Consider the following 16,277-nt stretch of genomic DNA (forward strand, 5'->3'; position numbering starts at 1 on the left):
CCCCCACCCCCACCCCACCCCGATGAGTAGTGCTTCAGGGGTCATCTCCATTGGAACAGCAGCTTCTTCTAGAGCAGTGGTTCTCAACCTTCCTAATGCCACGATCCTTTAATACAGTTCCTCATGTTGTGGTGACCCCCAACCATAAAATTATTTTTGTTGCTACTTCATAACTGTAATTTTGCTACTGTTATGAATCGTCATGTAAATATCTGATATGCAGGATGTATTTTCATTGTTACAAATTGAACATAATTAAAGCATAGTGATTGCCGAAACCGGTTTGGCTCAGTGGATAGAGCGTCGGCCTGCAGACTGAGAGGTCCCAGGTTCGATTCCGGTCAAGGGCATGTACCTGGGTTGCAGGCACATCCCTGGTGGGGAATGTGCAAGAGGCAGCTGATCAATGTTTCTCTCTCATCGATGTTTCTAACTCTCTCTATCTCTCTCCCTTCCTCTCTGTGAAAAATCAATAAAACATATTTAAAAAAAAATAAAGCATAGTGATTAATCACAAAAACAATATGTAATTATATATGTATTTTCTGATGGTCTTAGGCGACCCCTGTGAAAGGGTCGTTCGACCCCCAAAGGTCAACCTGTGGGTCACGACCCCTTTGGGGATTGAACGACCCTTTCACAGGTGTCACTTAAGACCATCAAAAAACACATAAATAATTACATATTGTTTTTGTGATTAATCACTATGCTTTAATTATGTTCAATTTGTAGCAATGAAAATACATCCTGCATATCAGATATTTTTTTTTATCTTTAATTTCTTTATTGGTTAAGGTATTACAAATGTGTCCTCATCCCCCCATTAACCCCCCCCTCCCCGCCCCCCCCCCACCACCACCACTCATATTCTCATCCCCCTATTGTCCATGTCCATTGGTTTGGCTTATATGCATGCATACAAGTCCTTTGGTTGATCTCTTCCCCTTACCCCCACCCTCCCCTACTTTCCCTCTGAGGATTGATAGTCTGATCGCTGTTTCTCTGTCTTTGGATCTGTCCCTGTTCATCAGTCTATGTTGTTCTCTATATTCCACAAATGAGTGAGATCATGTGGTATTTATCTTTCTCTGACTGACTTATTTCACTTAGCATAATGCTCTCCAGTTCCATCCATGCTGCTGCAAATTGTAAGAACTCCTTTTTTACAGCAGCATAGTATTCCATTGTGTAGATGTACCACAGTTTTCTAAGCCATTCATCTGCTGATGGGCACTTAGGCTGTTTCCAAATCTTCGCTATGGTGAATTGTGCTGCTATGAACATAGGGGTGCATATATCCTTTCTGATTGGTGTTTCTGGTTTCTTGGGATATATTCCTAGAAGTGGGATCACTGGGTCAAATGGGAGTTCCATTTTTAGTTTTTTGAGGAAACTCCATACTGTTCTCCACAGTGGCTGCACGAGTCTGCATTCCCACCAGCAGTGCAAAGGGTTCCTTTTTCTCCACATCCTCTCCAACACTTGTTGTTTGTTGATTTTGTTGATGATAGCCATTCTGGCAGGTGTGAGACGATACCGCATTGTTGTTTTGATTTGCATCTCTCGTATAATTAGTGACTTTGAGCATGTTTTAATATGTCTTTCGGCCTTCTCTATGTCCTCTTTCGAAAAGTGTCTATCTAGGTCCATTGCCCATTTTTTGATTGGATTGTTTACCTTCCTATTGTTAAGTTGCATGAGTTCCCTGTAGATGTTGGAGATTAAACCCTTATCAGATATCATTGGCAAATATGTTCTCCCTTCTTGTTGTTTTGATTATGGTTTCCTTTGCTGTGCAAAAGCTTTTTATTTTGATGTAGTCCCATTTGTTTATTTTCTCTTTAGTTTCCATTGCCCTAGGAGCAGTATCAGAGAAGAAATTCCTTCGGCATATATTTGTGATTTCGCTGCCTGTGGATTCCTCTAGTATTTTTATGGTTTCCCGTCTTATGTTTAAGTCTTTTATCCATTTTGAGTTTATTTTTGTGTATAGTGTGAGTTGGTGGTCTAGTTTCATCTTTTTGCATGTATCTGTCCAATTTTCCCAACACCATTTATTGAAGAGACTGTCTTGACTCCATTGTATGCTCTTGCCTCCTTTGTCCAATATTAATTGGGCATAGTGGTTTGGGTTGATTTCTGGGTTCTCTATTCTATTCCATTGATCTATATGTCTGTTCTTGTGCCAGTACCATGCTGTTTTAAGAACAGTGCTTTGCAATACAGCTTGATATCTGGTATTGAGATCCCACCTACTTTGTTCTTCTTTCTCAGGATCACTGCAGCTATTCGGGGTCTTTTTTTTATTCCAGATGAATTTTTGGAGTGTTCGTTCTAGATCTGTGAAATATGCCGTTGGTAATTCAATGGAGATTGCATTGAATCTATAGATTGCTTTGGGTAATATGGACATTTTGATGATGTTGATTCTACCAATCCATAAACACGGTATGTTCTTCCATCTGTTTATGTCTTCCTCTCTCTCTTTTTTCAGTGTCCTGTAGTTTTCCGCATATAAGTCTTTTACCTCCTTAGTTAAATTTATTTCTAGGCATCTTAATTTTTTTGGTGGGATGGTAAATGGGATTGCTTTTTTAGTCTCACTTTCTGTAAGTTCACTATTGGTGTAAAGAAATGCCATAGATTTCTTGGCATTAATTTTGTATCCTGCTACATTGCCGAATTCATTTATTAAGTCTAATAATTTTTTGATGGAGTCTTTAGGGTTCTCTATGTACAGTATCATGTCATCTGCAAATAAGGACAGTTTTACTTCTTCTTTTCCAATTTGGATGCCTTTTATTTCTTCTTCTTGTCTGATCGCAACGGCTAGTACTTCCATTACTATGTTGAACAGGAGTGGTGAGAGGGGGCATCCCTGTCTTGTTCCTGTTTTTAGGGGAAATGGTTTTAATTTTTGCCCATTGATTATGATGTTGGCTGTGGGTTTGTCATCTATGGCTTTTATTATGTTGAGGTATGATCCTTCTATTCCTACCTTGCTGAGAGTTTTTATCAAGAAAGGGTGTTGGATTTTGTCAAATGCTTTTTCTGCATCAATTGATATGACTATGTGGTTTTTATCTCTCAATTTGTTTATGTGATGTATTACGTTTATTGACTTGTGAATATTGTACCATCCTTGCATCCCTGGGATAAATCCTACTTGGTCATGGTGTATGATCTTTCTGATGTACTGCTGGATCCGATTTGCTAGGATTTTGTTGAGGATTTTGGCATCTATGTTCATGAGGGATATTGGCCTGTAATTCTCTTTCATTGTGTTGTCTTTATCTGGTTTTGGTATTAGGGTGATGCTGGCTTCATAGAATGAGCTTGGAAGTGTTCCTTCCTCTTGGATTTTTTGGAATAGTCTGAGGAGGATAGGTTTTAGTTCTTCCTTGAATGTTTGGTAAAACTCCCCCGTGAAGCCGTCTGGCCCCAGGCTTTTGTTTGCTGGAAGCTTTTTGATGACTGCTTCAATTTCTTCCATAATTATTGGCCTATTGAGATTTTTAGATTCTTCCTGATTGCGTTTTGGAAGGTTGTATTTTTCTAGGAATATGTCCATTTCCTCCAGGTTGTCTAGTTTGTTGGAGTAGAGTAGTTCACAGTATTTTTTAACAATCCTTTGTATTTCTGTGGGGTCTGTTGTTATTTCTCCTCTTTCATTTCTGATTTTTTTTTAAATTATCTTTTATTTCAGAGAGGAAGGGGCCAGAGATAGAAACATCAGTGATGAGAGTGAATCATTGATTGGCTGCCTCCTGCATGCCCTCTATTGGGGCCCGAGCCTGCAGCCCGGGTATGTGCCCTTGACTGGAATCGAACCTGGGACCCTTTAGTCCACAGGCTCACGCTCTATCCACTGAGCCAAACCAGCTAGGGCTCATTCTGATTTTGTTTATTTGGGTCCTCTCTCTTTGTTTCTTGGTGAGCCTGGCCAGAGGTTCATCAATCTTGTTTATCCTTTCAAAGAACCAGCTCTTGGTTTTGTTGATCTTTTGTATTGTTTTTTTTGGTCTCTATGTCGTTTATCTCCACTCTGATCTTTATTATTTCTTTCCTTCTGCTTACACTGGGCTTTTCTTGTTGGTCTCTTCCTAACTCTTTGAGTTGTAGGGTTTGGTAATTTATTATCATTGTTTCTTGTTTTTTGCAGTAGGCTTGTAGAGCTATGAACTTCCCTCTCAAGACTGCTTTCGCTGTATCCCATAGGTTTTGGATTGTTGTGTTTTCATTGTTGTTTGTTGCCATGATGTTTTTTATTTCTTCTTTTATCTCTCTGGTAACCCAGTCATTGTTTAATAGCATGCTATTTAGTCTCCATGTGTTTGATTTTTTGGGGATTGTTTTTATTGTAGTTGATTTCTAGTTTTATGCCATTGTGATCTAAGAAGATGCTTGATATGATTTCTATCTTCTTGAATTTGAAGAGACTTTGCCTGTGACCCAATATTTGGTCTATTTTTGAAAATGACCCATGTGCACTTGAGAAGAATGTATATTCTGTGGCTTTGGGATGAAATGTTTTGAAGATGTCAATTAATTCCATCTGATCTAGTGAGTCATTTAGGATTGATGTTTCTTTGCTGATTTTTCGTTTAGAGGATTTGTCCAATGGTGATAGTGTAGTGTTAAAGTCCCCTACTATGATTGTATTGCTGTCAATTTCTCCCTTGATCCCCTCCAGAAGTTTTCTTATGTATTTAGGTGCTCCTATATTGGGTGCGTATATGTTTACCAGAGTTATTTCTTCTTGTTGGATTGCTCCCTTTAGTATTATGAAGTGGCCTTCCTTATCTCTTTTTATGTCCTTCACTTTGAAATCTAATTTGTCCGATATAAGTATTGCTACCCCGGCTTTTTTTTTCATTTCCATTCGCCTGAAGAACCTTTTTCCATCCCTTCACCATCAGTCTGTGTGCGTCTTTTTTTTTGAGGTGGGTCTCCTGTAGACAGCAGATATATGGGTCATGTTTTCTTATCCACTCAGTTACCCTATGTCTTTTGATTGGGGCATTTAATCCATTTACATTTAAAGTTATTATTGATAAATACTTGTTTGTCGCCATTTTTATTCTTTACCCCTGTGTTCCTTCTTCATTTTCTATTTTTTCGCATATCAGATATTTACATGACGATTCATAACAGTAGCAAAATTACAGTTATGAAGTAGCAACGAAAATAATTTTATGGTTGTGGGTCACTACAACATTAGGAAGGTTAAGAACCACTGCCCAAAGGGGTCACGACCCACAGGTTGAGAACCGCTGTTCTAGAGCGTGAGGAGACTCCCGGGTTGGGGGGGGGGGACACTCCCCCTCCCACAGCCCTTAGGCAAGAGAACAGGGTTGGGCACTCCACCAAACCTGAGCCCTTAGAAAAATCTGATCTTGGGAACCCTCCCTCAATGCCCCTGGGGCGTGATGTTTGAAAGTCGGGTTCTGAGCCAGGATCAGTGGAGAGCAGCACCGCCCACAGGGTGCTCTGCGTGATGGGATGCATGGGCCCCCTCGCTGCACACCTTGCCTCACTCCATAGCTGCTAGCCGCGTGTTAAGCACGTGAAATGAGCTAGTGTGACTAACAAACTAATTTTTAAATAGTATTTAAATTAATTTAAATCTAAGTAACACACATGAGTGGTTCACATAGTCAGATATATCTGGTTTAAAGTGGTGGAGGCACGTCTCAACTCTATTTAGTCCTAAATTATTGAAATAAATGCATCAAAAAGTTCTTCCTTCTGAATTAAAGTAATTTGTTCACTCAAAAGATATTAAGCCCCTCCTATGGACCAAATGCTATTATCATTCCCAGGGAGGGTATCAGAACAGGAAAGGCAGGGCCCCAACCCTCACAGAGCTGCTTTGTAGTGCAAAGGTCAGCAGGTGCGGGCCAGCCCAGCCGTCTAGCTCTGCTCAGGCTGGGATCCAAAAATGGTTTTCACATTTTAAAAATTTTGAGAAAAGAAGAAAATATTAATGACACATGGAATTCAAGTTTCAGTATCCATAAATCAGTTTTTGGGAAAACAGCCAGGCCCATTTGTTTATCTAGAGTCAATGGCTATCCCCACCAGAGTTAAGCAATTGCAATGGAGACTGTGGCCCAGCCCGGCCAGTGTGGTTGAGCCAGGAGGTCAGGGTTTGATTTCCGGTCAGGGCACATGCCCAGGTTCCAGGCTCAATCCCCAGTGGGGCGTTCAGGAGGCAGCGGATTGATGATTCTCTCTCATCAATGTTACTATCTCTCCCTCTCTCTTCCTCTCTCTTCCTCTCTGAAATCAATAAAAATATATTTTTTAAAAATGATGCCCAGCTCCCCTGAACCAAAGATTCAGATTTCATTGGTCTAAGACCCCAACATTTTTTTTTTTTAAAAAAGCTTTTCTAGCCAAAACCGGTTTGGCTCAGTGGATAGAGCGTCGGCCTACGGACTGAAGGGTCCCGGGTTCGATTCCGGTCAAGGGCATGTACCTGGGTTGCGGGCACATCCCCAGTAGGAGATGTGCAGGAGGCAGCTGGTCGATGTTTCACTCTCATCGATGTTTCTAACTCTCTATCTCTCTTCCTTCCTCTCTGTAAAAAATCAATAAATATATTTTTTTAAAAAAATAAAAAATAAAAAAGCTTTTCTAGTGATTGCTTATGAATACATAAGCATGGTTGAAAACCACGGCTCAATTAAAATCTTATTGGACGGCAATGGCGATCTGACGACTTCTAGTTCTCTCTCTGCTGTGAGTGTTGAAGCCAGTTGCTTCTACTCTCTCGGGCTGTTCTCTTTGAAGGTGGAAAAGGAGGAGACTCAAACCAGACGCTCTCAGAGGGCGCCAGCTCACTGACTCATCAGGTCCTCACACAGGGTGGGAGGTCAGGAGAACCCCAGGTCTCCCAATGCACTGGGTGCAGCCACACCACGCCCGAGCGCCAGGTCCACTTAGAGCAAAATCTATGGCTGGCACCCGCTAATAATTATTGTTTCCCAATTTGTCAATACAGAAGTGCTTCCATAGCCAACTGCCTTACACATTACACAGAATTTCAGTTAAAAGTGATTTAATGGCCCTAGCTGGTTTGGCTCAGTGGATAGAACATCGGCCTGTGGACCAAAGGGTTCTGGGTTCGATTCTTGTCAAGGGCATGTACCTCGGTTGCAGGCTTCTCCCCAGCTTGGGCCCTGGCTGAGGCGTGTGCAGGAGGCAACCAATCAATGTGTTTCTCTCAAGTTGATATTTCTCTCTGTCTTTCCCTCTCTCTCCCACTCTCTCTAAGAAGTCAATGGAAAAATATCCTGGGGTGAGGATTAAAACAAAACAAAACACACACAAAAATGATTTAATGATGGTGAAAGTAGTTTTCATTGTAAGGAATTTGGAAGATTGTGGAAAATATAAGAAGTGAACCCTAATGTGCCTAGACCTGGTCTTTTTAGCAGCCTCATTTATGAGATCTCAGCCTAGTAAGTGACATCATGATCAAATTATTCCCACAGAAGCAGGGAGGCTGGGTGCCCTGGAGGACCCTCCCCCACAAAGTCCCGTGGTTGAAGCCCTGTTATTACCATGTCTGGTACTTAGAGCTCCAAGCCCGGACTGAAGGCAACGTGGACTAATGGGAGCATGGGAACCACAGCCTCTAAACTCGAGGATTCTGACGGTGCTTTTGTGCCTCATTGTACTGATCCACTTGGTTTCTTCTGCAGATTCCCCGCTGTGAGAGTTCTCTGTGACATTTCTGCACTACTTTGAAATATGCAGGTGGAAGAGTTAGTGAGAAGGCTTAGCCCTTTGCTTTCACTGAGAGTAACTGAGTGACCCAGATCTTTCCTTCTTTAGAAATACACACATAATAGTCAGGAGAAGGGGCTGGAACCAGACGGTTCCTGGTTCAAATCCAACCAGTGCCTCTTTACAAACCGAATGTTGTGTCCTCCCAATGTGAGAGTATTTGGAGGTGGGCTCTTTGGCTGTGATTAGGGTTAGATGAGGTCAGAGGGTGAGATCCCATGATGGGATTAGTGTCTTTATAAGAAGAGGAAGAGACCAGAGCTCTTTCTCTCTCTACCATGTGAGGACACAGAGAAGGCAGCCATCAGCAAGCCAGAGATGGAACCAAATGGGTTGGCACATGATCTCTGATGTTCCAGCCACCAGAACGGTGAGAAATAAATGTCCGGTATTTTATTATGGCCTCCAGAGCTGACTAATCAGCCTCTAACTAGTCATTCTCTCCATCTGTAAATAGAGATGATAATAGTATCTACCTCACAGGTTTACTTTGAATGAATGATAAATTGTGTGTAAATAAAACACTGGGCATGGTGTTTGGAACTTAGTGAGTGCTCAGAAAATGGGATGAGGATGATGAATAATAAATAATGAAACTTTGCTACTTTGGGGTATGGCTACCTTAAGGACATAAACAAACACATGTCCTTTTGCTTGTCTTTTATGTGGATTGGTCCCCACAGGAAAGCTTGGGTGCTAAAAGGTCCAACCAAAGTGATGCTGTCTCTTGTCACAATGGAGATATTGCTTCGTTCCAAGTGTTGTCAGCGCGCAACAGTTCCTGGTCCCGTTAGAGTGTTGCATAAAGATTATAGAACAGTGACTCCTCAGAATTTCTCCAACTATGAGTCCATGAAAAAGGACTTCAAACTGGAGATTCCAGAGTATTTCAACTTTGCTAAAGACGTCTTGGACCAGTGGACCAACATGGAAAAGGTACATCGCAGGGCCAGTCTACACTGCCCGTCTGGGAGTGATTGTGCCCCAAGGGAACATGTGGCAATGTCTGGAGACCATTTGATTGCCATGACTTGGGGGAGGGTGTGGCTAGTGGGTAGGGGTATTGCTGAATATCCAGAATGCACTGACCAGTCCCCCAGCCATGTCATTCTCCCAGCACAGGTCACTTCTAATTTAGCCTGAGGATTAGAATCCCTTTATATTTCTCCCAATGCTGTATCTATGTCCTTGGAGTCACTTTTCACTCTACTCCTTTTTGTATTTTTAAAAAACTAACCTATAATCATACATTTTTGTGACCCAGGCTTTCTCAACCACAGAACCATTATCATGTTGAGCCAGATAATCTTTACGGTGGGGGACCTTGGGCCTAAGCCATCAGTCAGACATCCCCCAAGGGCTCCCAGACTGCAAGAGGGCACAGGCTGGGCTGAGGGGCCTGCCCCCACCCCCCAAATGCATAAGTAATGCACCAGGCCTATAGTCTAGAAATAAGAATCCAGAGTTCTTCCCAAATACTCCATGTGTGTCCTAATGAGTGGCCTGTGACTTCTTCGGGAAAACATTCTATTCATCTGTTAAAATAGGATTTAGCTGGGTAAGCAACTTTAAGTCTATGGCTGGATTATCTTTCCTCAGGCTGGAAAGAGACCCTCCAATTCAGCCTTCTGGTGGATAAATGGAATTGGAGAAGAAGTGAGATGGAGTTTTGAGGAACTGGGATCTTTGTCCAAGAAATTTGCCAATATACTTACAGAAGCCTGTGCCCTGCAAAGGGGAGATCGAGTCATTGTCATTCTGCCCAGGATCCCAGAGTGGTGGCTTGCAAATGTAGCCTGCTTGCGAACAGGTTAGTAATGTTTGAAAACTGATCACATTTAAAGCGGGAGATTTTCCAAAACATCTAAGTAATCACAAGACACTTATTTGGGCAAATGGTTTGAGGAACTGTACACAAGATAGAATTATTCTCAGGAACCCTAGAGATATGTTGGAATAAGCCATATCTTTTGACCTAAACTAGGAGTTGGGTTTTTCAAAATGTAATCCTATCTAATAAAAGACAAAAAGGGTAATTGACCATACCTTCACTACGCTTCCCATTGGCTAATCAGGGCGATATGTAAATTAACTGCCAACTAAGATGGAGGCCGGCAGCCACGCAGCTGAAGCGAGCAGGAGGCTTGCTTGCTCCAGTGATGGAGGAAGCCAAGGTTCCCCGCCTGCCGCGGCCCAACTCTGAGCTCCGAAAGCAACAAAGTTTCAATTATAGAAGCTAAACAAACCCCAGATACCTGCTTTCAGCAGCCCATGGCCTCAGAGCTGGGAGCGAGCAGGAGCCCTGCTCTCAGCTCCAGTGACGGCAACAAAGTTTCAATTATAGAAGGTAAATAAATCCCAGAATAAAAAAGAAAAAAAGGAGAGGCTGGGAGCTTCAGTTGCTGGCCACGGCCAGCCTGAAAACGGCCCTCAGCCCCTCACCCAGACTGGCCAGGCACTTTAGTGGGGACCCCCACCCTGAAGGGGGTGTGACCAGCTGCAAACAGCCATCAGCCCCTCACCCAGGCTGGCCAGGCACGCAAGCGGGACCCCCACCCTGACCTGGGACACCCTTCAGGGAAAACCAGCCGGCCCCCACCCGTGCACCAGGCCTCTATCCTATATAGTAAAAGGGTAATATGCAAACTGACCCTAACAGCAGAAAGACTGGGAATGACTGGTCACTATGACACACACTGACCACCAGGGGGCAGATGCTCAGTTCAGGAACTGCCCTCTGGTGGTCAGTGCACTCCCACATAGCTGCCTTCTGCACATCTCCCACTGGGGATGTGCCCGCAACCAAGGTACATGCACTTGACCGGAATCGAACCTGGGACCTTTCGGTCCGCAGGCCGACGCTCTATCCACTGAGCCAAACCGGTTTCGGCAAAAATATATATATTTTTTAAAAGGCAATGACTATGATACATTCATCTCTGATCTCCAGTGATTGGCATATAGTAAATGCTCAGCAAAATGTTTGTTGAATATTCCTATTGTCATAATAAATCATTATAGTAAGTAGCCATTATTAATTTATTATAATCATTACTTGCATTGCAGAGAGTTATATACTGTTATCTCATGTGTACATTTAAATTATATGTTGAAGTTGCATAGTCCACTTTTATTTTACTTATTTACTTATATACTAGAAGCCCGGTGCATAAAATTTGTACATGGAGGGGGGCATTGTACCTTAGCCCAGCCTGCACCCTCTCCAATCTGGGACCCCTTGGGGGATGTCCGACTGCCTCTTGCAATCCGGGACCGCTAGCTCCTAACCGCTCACCCGCCTGCCTGCCTGTTCGCTCCTAACCCCTCTGCCTGCCTGATCACCCCTAACCACCTCTGCCTGCTTGCCTGATCGCCCCTAACTGCTCCCCTGCTGGCCTGATTGCCCCAGCCATCTCTGCCTCGCCTCACACCTGGGACCTGGGCTTCCCTCCCTCTGGCCGGCTGCAGGCACCCAGGACCCGGGCTGGCTTCACAGCCGCAGGGGGCCATGGGCGGGCTGCTTCGCCTGGGCCGCAGCTGCAGGTGCTGGCACCTGGGACCACGGGGTTGGCACCTTGTCCCTCTCCCGGGCCTCAGGCACAGGCGCAGTCACTGGTACCCAGGACCGCAGGTCGGGTGGCTTTTCCCTCTCCCGGGCTGCAGACTGGCTGGTCCCCATTCCTCTCTCTCGAGCTCATTTGTGCCTGGCTGGTCCCCATTCCTCTCTCCCAGGTGTTGAGTGTCTATGCCGCTACAGCGTGATGGCGTGACAATCATTTGCATATTAGCTCTTTATTATATAGGATTTTTACTTTATTTTTATTGTTGACATTATTATAGTTGTCCCCATTTCCCCCACTTCACCCACCTCCACCCAGCCCCTGCCCCTGTCCTCTGGCCATCACCTCACTGTTGTCTGTGTCTAAATAGTCCACTGTGACAGTTTTTGGAAACAAAATGATTGCGTTCACAAATGCTGTGTAAGCACATTGTCTTATTAAGAGACTGATTGCCAGGACCACAGATGCATTCACATCAGCTCAGGCAGGAAGAACTGCTGAACTCCTACTGAGAACCTTGCAGAAGTGAAGTGCAGGAGGAATAGCGGTCTAACCCTATCTGCAAGGACCCAGGCTCTTCAGCAGGCAGCTGCTTTCTCGCTCGTGCTCTGGAGCCACAGGGCTCTTGTCTTCCTCGTCTAAGCGTCGCCCCTTTGACTTCTTTCTACTAACACATGGTTTCTCTGTTCCCTTTCATTTGGCTGGCACGTGACTGTGACCCTATCCATCCCATTCAATAATCCACTCCATCTCTTCAATCAAATACTTGAAGCAAATACTTGAGGCATGGCTTGGGTTAGGCTGTTCAGATGTGGTCAGAGGCAACTTCTTCTGATAGAACATGGTTCCTGAGGCTGTGGGCAGGAGAGCAGGCAGAATCTCTTGGAAGGAGAGAGAGGTGATGAATGATAAGTCTTTTACACTAACTATGCCAGTCTTCATGGCAGAATTGGAAATGTGCTCAGAAATCTCCTAATAAGTTTCCCCTCTTAAGAAACCTGGTTTGGCTCAGTGGATAGAGTGTCAGCCTGCGGACTCAAGGGTCCCAGGTTCGATTCCGGTCAAGGGCACGTACCCAGTAGAGAGTGTGCAGGAGGCAGCTGATCGATGTTTCTCTCTCATCGATGTTTCCAACTCTCTATCCCTCTCCCTTCCTCTCTGTAAAAAATCAATAAAAAATATTATATATATATATATATAAAAAAGAAACCTTAGGTAGGGGAAATATGCACAAGGACTTCAGTTCTCGTATTTCTTGTATTGTTTAATTATATTGTCTCGATCTGTACAGAGAGGGACGGGAGAGCGATAGAGAGTTAGAAACATCGATGAGAGAGAAACATGGACCAGCTGCCTCCTGCACATCTCCCACTGGGGATGTGCCCACAACCCAGGTACATGCCCTTGACCGGAATTGAACCCGGGACCTTTCAGTCCGCAGGCCGACGCTCTATCCACTGAGCCAAACCGGTTTCGGCAGTTCTCGTATTTCTTAGGGTTATATACATATGTGATAAAATGATTAAGAACGGCAAAGGAATGTTTAACACAAATTTGGCCAATAGCTTTCTGGGAAGCTGGGGCCAGGCACATGGGGCCTCACACATATTGTTAAATTCTTTTTCTTAGTCTAGGTGGTAAGTAATGCATACTTTTATATTTTAAAAGTAAGTCATATAGATACACTGCATAAATTCTGTTGCATGTTTGGTATATTTTGCAATAAAAAAAGAAAAATGGCCCTGGCCAGGTTGGCTCAGTGGATGAGAGCGTCAGCCTGTGGACCGAAGGGTCCCAGGTTTGATTCCAGTTAAGGGCACATGCCTGGGTTTCAGGTTTGATCCCCAGTGGGGGGTGTGCAGGAAGCAGCCAATCAATGATTCTATCTCATCATTGATGTTTCTATATATCTCGCCCTCTCCCTTCCTCTCTGAAATCAATAATAATTAAAAATGTAGAATTGAATGGTGTCTTTGAGGCGTCTTAAAAAGTTTAGAAATGCATTACTAAGTGGGAGAAGAGTGGGATGAGTTTTACTGTGTTTCCCCAAAATGAAAGGTGCCGAGTCCTACAGAGAAACAGTGCTAAGCATCAGCATTCCTGGGAACTGGTCAGAAATGTAAATTCTCCGGCCCCAGAGCTACTGAATCCCAAACTCAGTGGGGACAGGCAAAACCCAGCAATCTGTGTTTAACAAGCCCTTCAGGTGGTTCTGATGCCTGGTCAGGTTCGAGAACCACGGAGCAGAGGAGGGAACCTGTCCGACGAAGCCTTGCAGACATCACGGCCCTGTCTGATATTGACCAGAGCTGGGCACTGGCCTGGCAGGTCAGAAGTTGGTCCGTGTTAGTGCATGGAGAGTACAGCACAGGATCTTGGGGTGTGGTGAGGGGCCCTCATTACCAAGTTTATGCTATGGAGTGGATAAGATGACACTACCAATTGATCTATTTGCATGAAGGACCAAAAGACTCTGGCATGAGTAGCCCTTTCTCCCTTTTAAGACACCTGCACGACAAGAGGAAGTTTAGCTGGAAGTGTGTTTGATGAACAGTAACTTTCATCATTTACTGGCACCAGGATTTGAAAGCCCAATCTATCCACCAATCCCTCTATACCCACCCATACTACCATGCAACAGGTGGTCACTGGGCACTTGCTCTGTTTCAGGAGCGATAAAGTGTAGGGTCCAGTGGGAGAGAGTCATGAGATATATAAACACATACTGTGTAGTGTGACAAGTCCTAGGAGAGAACACAGCAGCCATTGGAGTGTGTAAGAGGGACCACTGAGACTGAGGAAGTCAGGGTGTTTTTGCTGAGACCTGAGGGACGACTCCGCCAATGGAGAAGGTAGGTGATGGGAGCATTCTAGCAAGTGGAAGAGCAGGCGCAAAGGTGCTGAGGCAGGAGGTGACTGGTAGGTTTGAAACGTAAAGCACCTGGTGTGAACGTGGGTGCTGGCTAGGGATCACCGCATCCCAGGACCTAACGTGAAATCCCCCACCCGTGACCGCCTCTAGACAGGCCTGGGTGGGTGCGCTCGGGATGCCCAGCAAAGTGTCCTTCCCTCCTACCCTGTGGTGCAGGGGCCCTCCTGAGGCCAGTCCTCTGCTAACATAGCATGTACCAGGTGCAGGTTGCTCCTCTGTGAATCATGTCTGCTTCCACTGACTTCGCATGTCTCCGTTCTGACCTTGTTTATGTTGAGTTTATAGTTTAGCTCTTCAGAGGCAGTCTAGTTCCCTTATTTCCAGTTTCTCAGAGAGTTCTATCCAACAGCCCTCAAAAACATATTCTGTTATATCACATTTTAATTTTCCAGCTCTTTGTATTATTACAAGCCAAATCCAGCTACACCAGAAATCTTAGTATATAGTTACTTTAAAATATTAATTCCCAATGAGCTGGTCCCTTTCTTTAAGTGTTAATTACCACAAAAAGCTAGTGAAATACACAATATCAGCTCACAGATCTTTATGAGGCTTCTGTAATGTATGTGGCCCCTCTGGCTTAAAAAAAAAACATTTGCTCATTCAGTCTTCATGAGAGCCTTATGATTTTCTTTGGGGGGGGGGGGCATCCTATCTAATAAGAGAAACATGGTAATTAGCCGTAGGCCGCTACCCTTCCCGTTGGCTAATCAGGGTGATATGCAAATTAACTGCCAGCCAAGATGGTGGCCGGCAGCCAGACAGCTTGAAGCGAACAGGGAGGCTTGCTTGCTCCAGTGACAGCAGACTCCAACGTTCCCCGCCTGACTTGCCGGCCTCTCAGCTGCAACTCTAAGCAACTATGTTGCAAATATAGAAGCTAAACAAAACCCCAGAAACCGGCGTTAGTCAGCCAGGCTTCAGCCAGCCGGACCGCAACATTGTATCAAATACAGAAGGTAAACAAAGGCCTCAGAGCTAAAGCTGGCCCAGAATAAAAAAAAAAGAAAAAAAGGAGCGTTGGGAGCTTCAGTCACCCGGCAGCCTGAAAACAGCCCTCAGCCCCTCACCCAGACTGGCCAGGCACCCCAGTGGGGACCCCCACCCTGATCCAGGACACCCTTCAGGGCAAACCAGCCAAAATGATCGGCCCCCACCTGTGCACCAGGCCTCTATCCTATATAGTAAAAGGGTAATATGCCTCCCAGCACCGGGATCAGTGGAGCCGCAAGGGCTCCCGGCACTGGGATTAGCGTGACAGGGGGCAGCGCCCAAACCCCCTGATCGCCCTGCAGCTCTGTGTGTGACAGGGGCGGAGCCACAACCTCCCTATCCGCCCTGCTCTGTTCGTGACGGGAAGGCACCCCAATCCCCTGATCAGCCCTGCTCTGTGCCTGATAGGGGGGAGCTCCCCAAAACCCCTGATCGCCCTGCGGCTCTGTGTGTAACAGGGTACAGCGCCCCAACCCCCTGATCGGCCCTGCTCTGTGTGTGACAGGGTGCAGCGCCCCAACCCCCTGATCGGCCCTGCTCTGTGCGTGATAGAGGGCGGTGCCCCAACCACCCCGCACCCCATGGGCCCTGCTCTGTGTGTGACGGGGTAGAGCCATAACCTCCCCATCGGCCCTGCCCTGAGTGTGACAGTGGCGGTGCCCCAACCCCCTGATCAGCCCTGCTCTGTGTGTGACAGGGGGGAGCTCCTCAACCCCCTGATCAGCCCTGCTCTGTGTGTGACAAGGCGGAGCTCCTCAACCCCCTGATCGGCCCTGCTCTGTGCGTGACTGGGGGGAGCTCCTCAACCCCCTGATCGCCCTGCTCTGTGAGTGACAAGGGGGAGCTCCTCAACCCCCCTGAACGGGCCCTGCCCTTTAGTTGATGGGGGAGCTTCTCCAACATCTTCATTCGATTTTGCTTATGATGGTGACTGGACTGAAGTCCCTACCCCTCATGTTGATCCTTGGTGAAGCATGGAGAGGTGGGAGCACCCAAAC

The 16,277-nt window shown here is 45.4% G+C and overlaps 1 protein-coding gene across 1 annotated transcript in view; it reads left to right on the top strand.

Moving 5' to 3' along the window:
- ACSM3 (acyl-CoA synthetase medium chain family member 3) overlaps positions 1-16,277 on the top strand; it is a 58,025-nt gene that overhangs the window by 11,844 nt on the left and 29,904 nt on the right. Inside the window, exons 2-3 of the mRNA XM_023744382.1 lie at positions 8,478-8,730; positions 9,394-9,604. Coding sequence (XP_023600150.1) covers positions 8,512-8,730; positions 9,394-9,604 — 430 coding nt within the window. The 5' untranslated portion in view covers positions 8,478-8,511. The remainder of the gene's footprint in view (positions 1-8,477; positions 8,731-9,393; positions 9,605-16,277) is intronic.

Source organism: Myotis lucifugus, unplaced genomic scaffold, assembly GCF_000147115.1.
Source record: "Myotis lucifugus unplaced genomic scaffold, Myoluc2.0 scaffold_458, whole genome shotgun sequence".
In the NCBI taxonomy this organism is placed as follows: Eukaryota; Metazoa; Chordata; class Mammalia; order Chiroptera; family Vespertilionidae; genus Myotis; species Myotis lucifugus.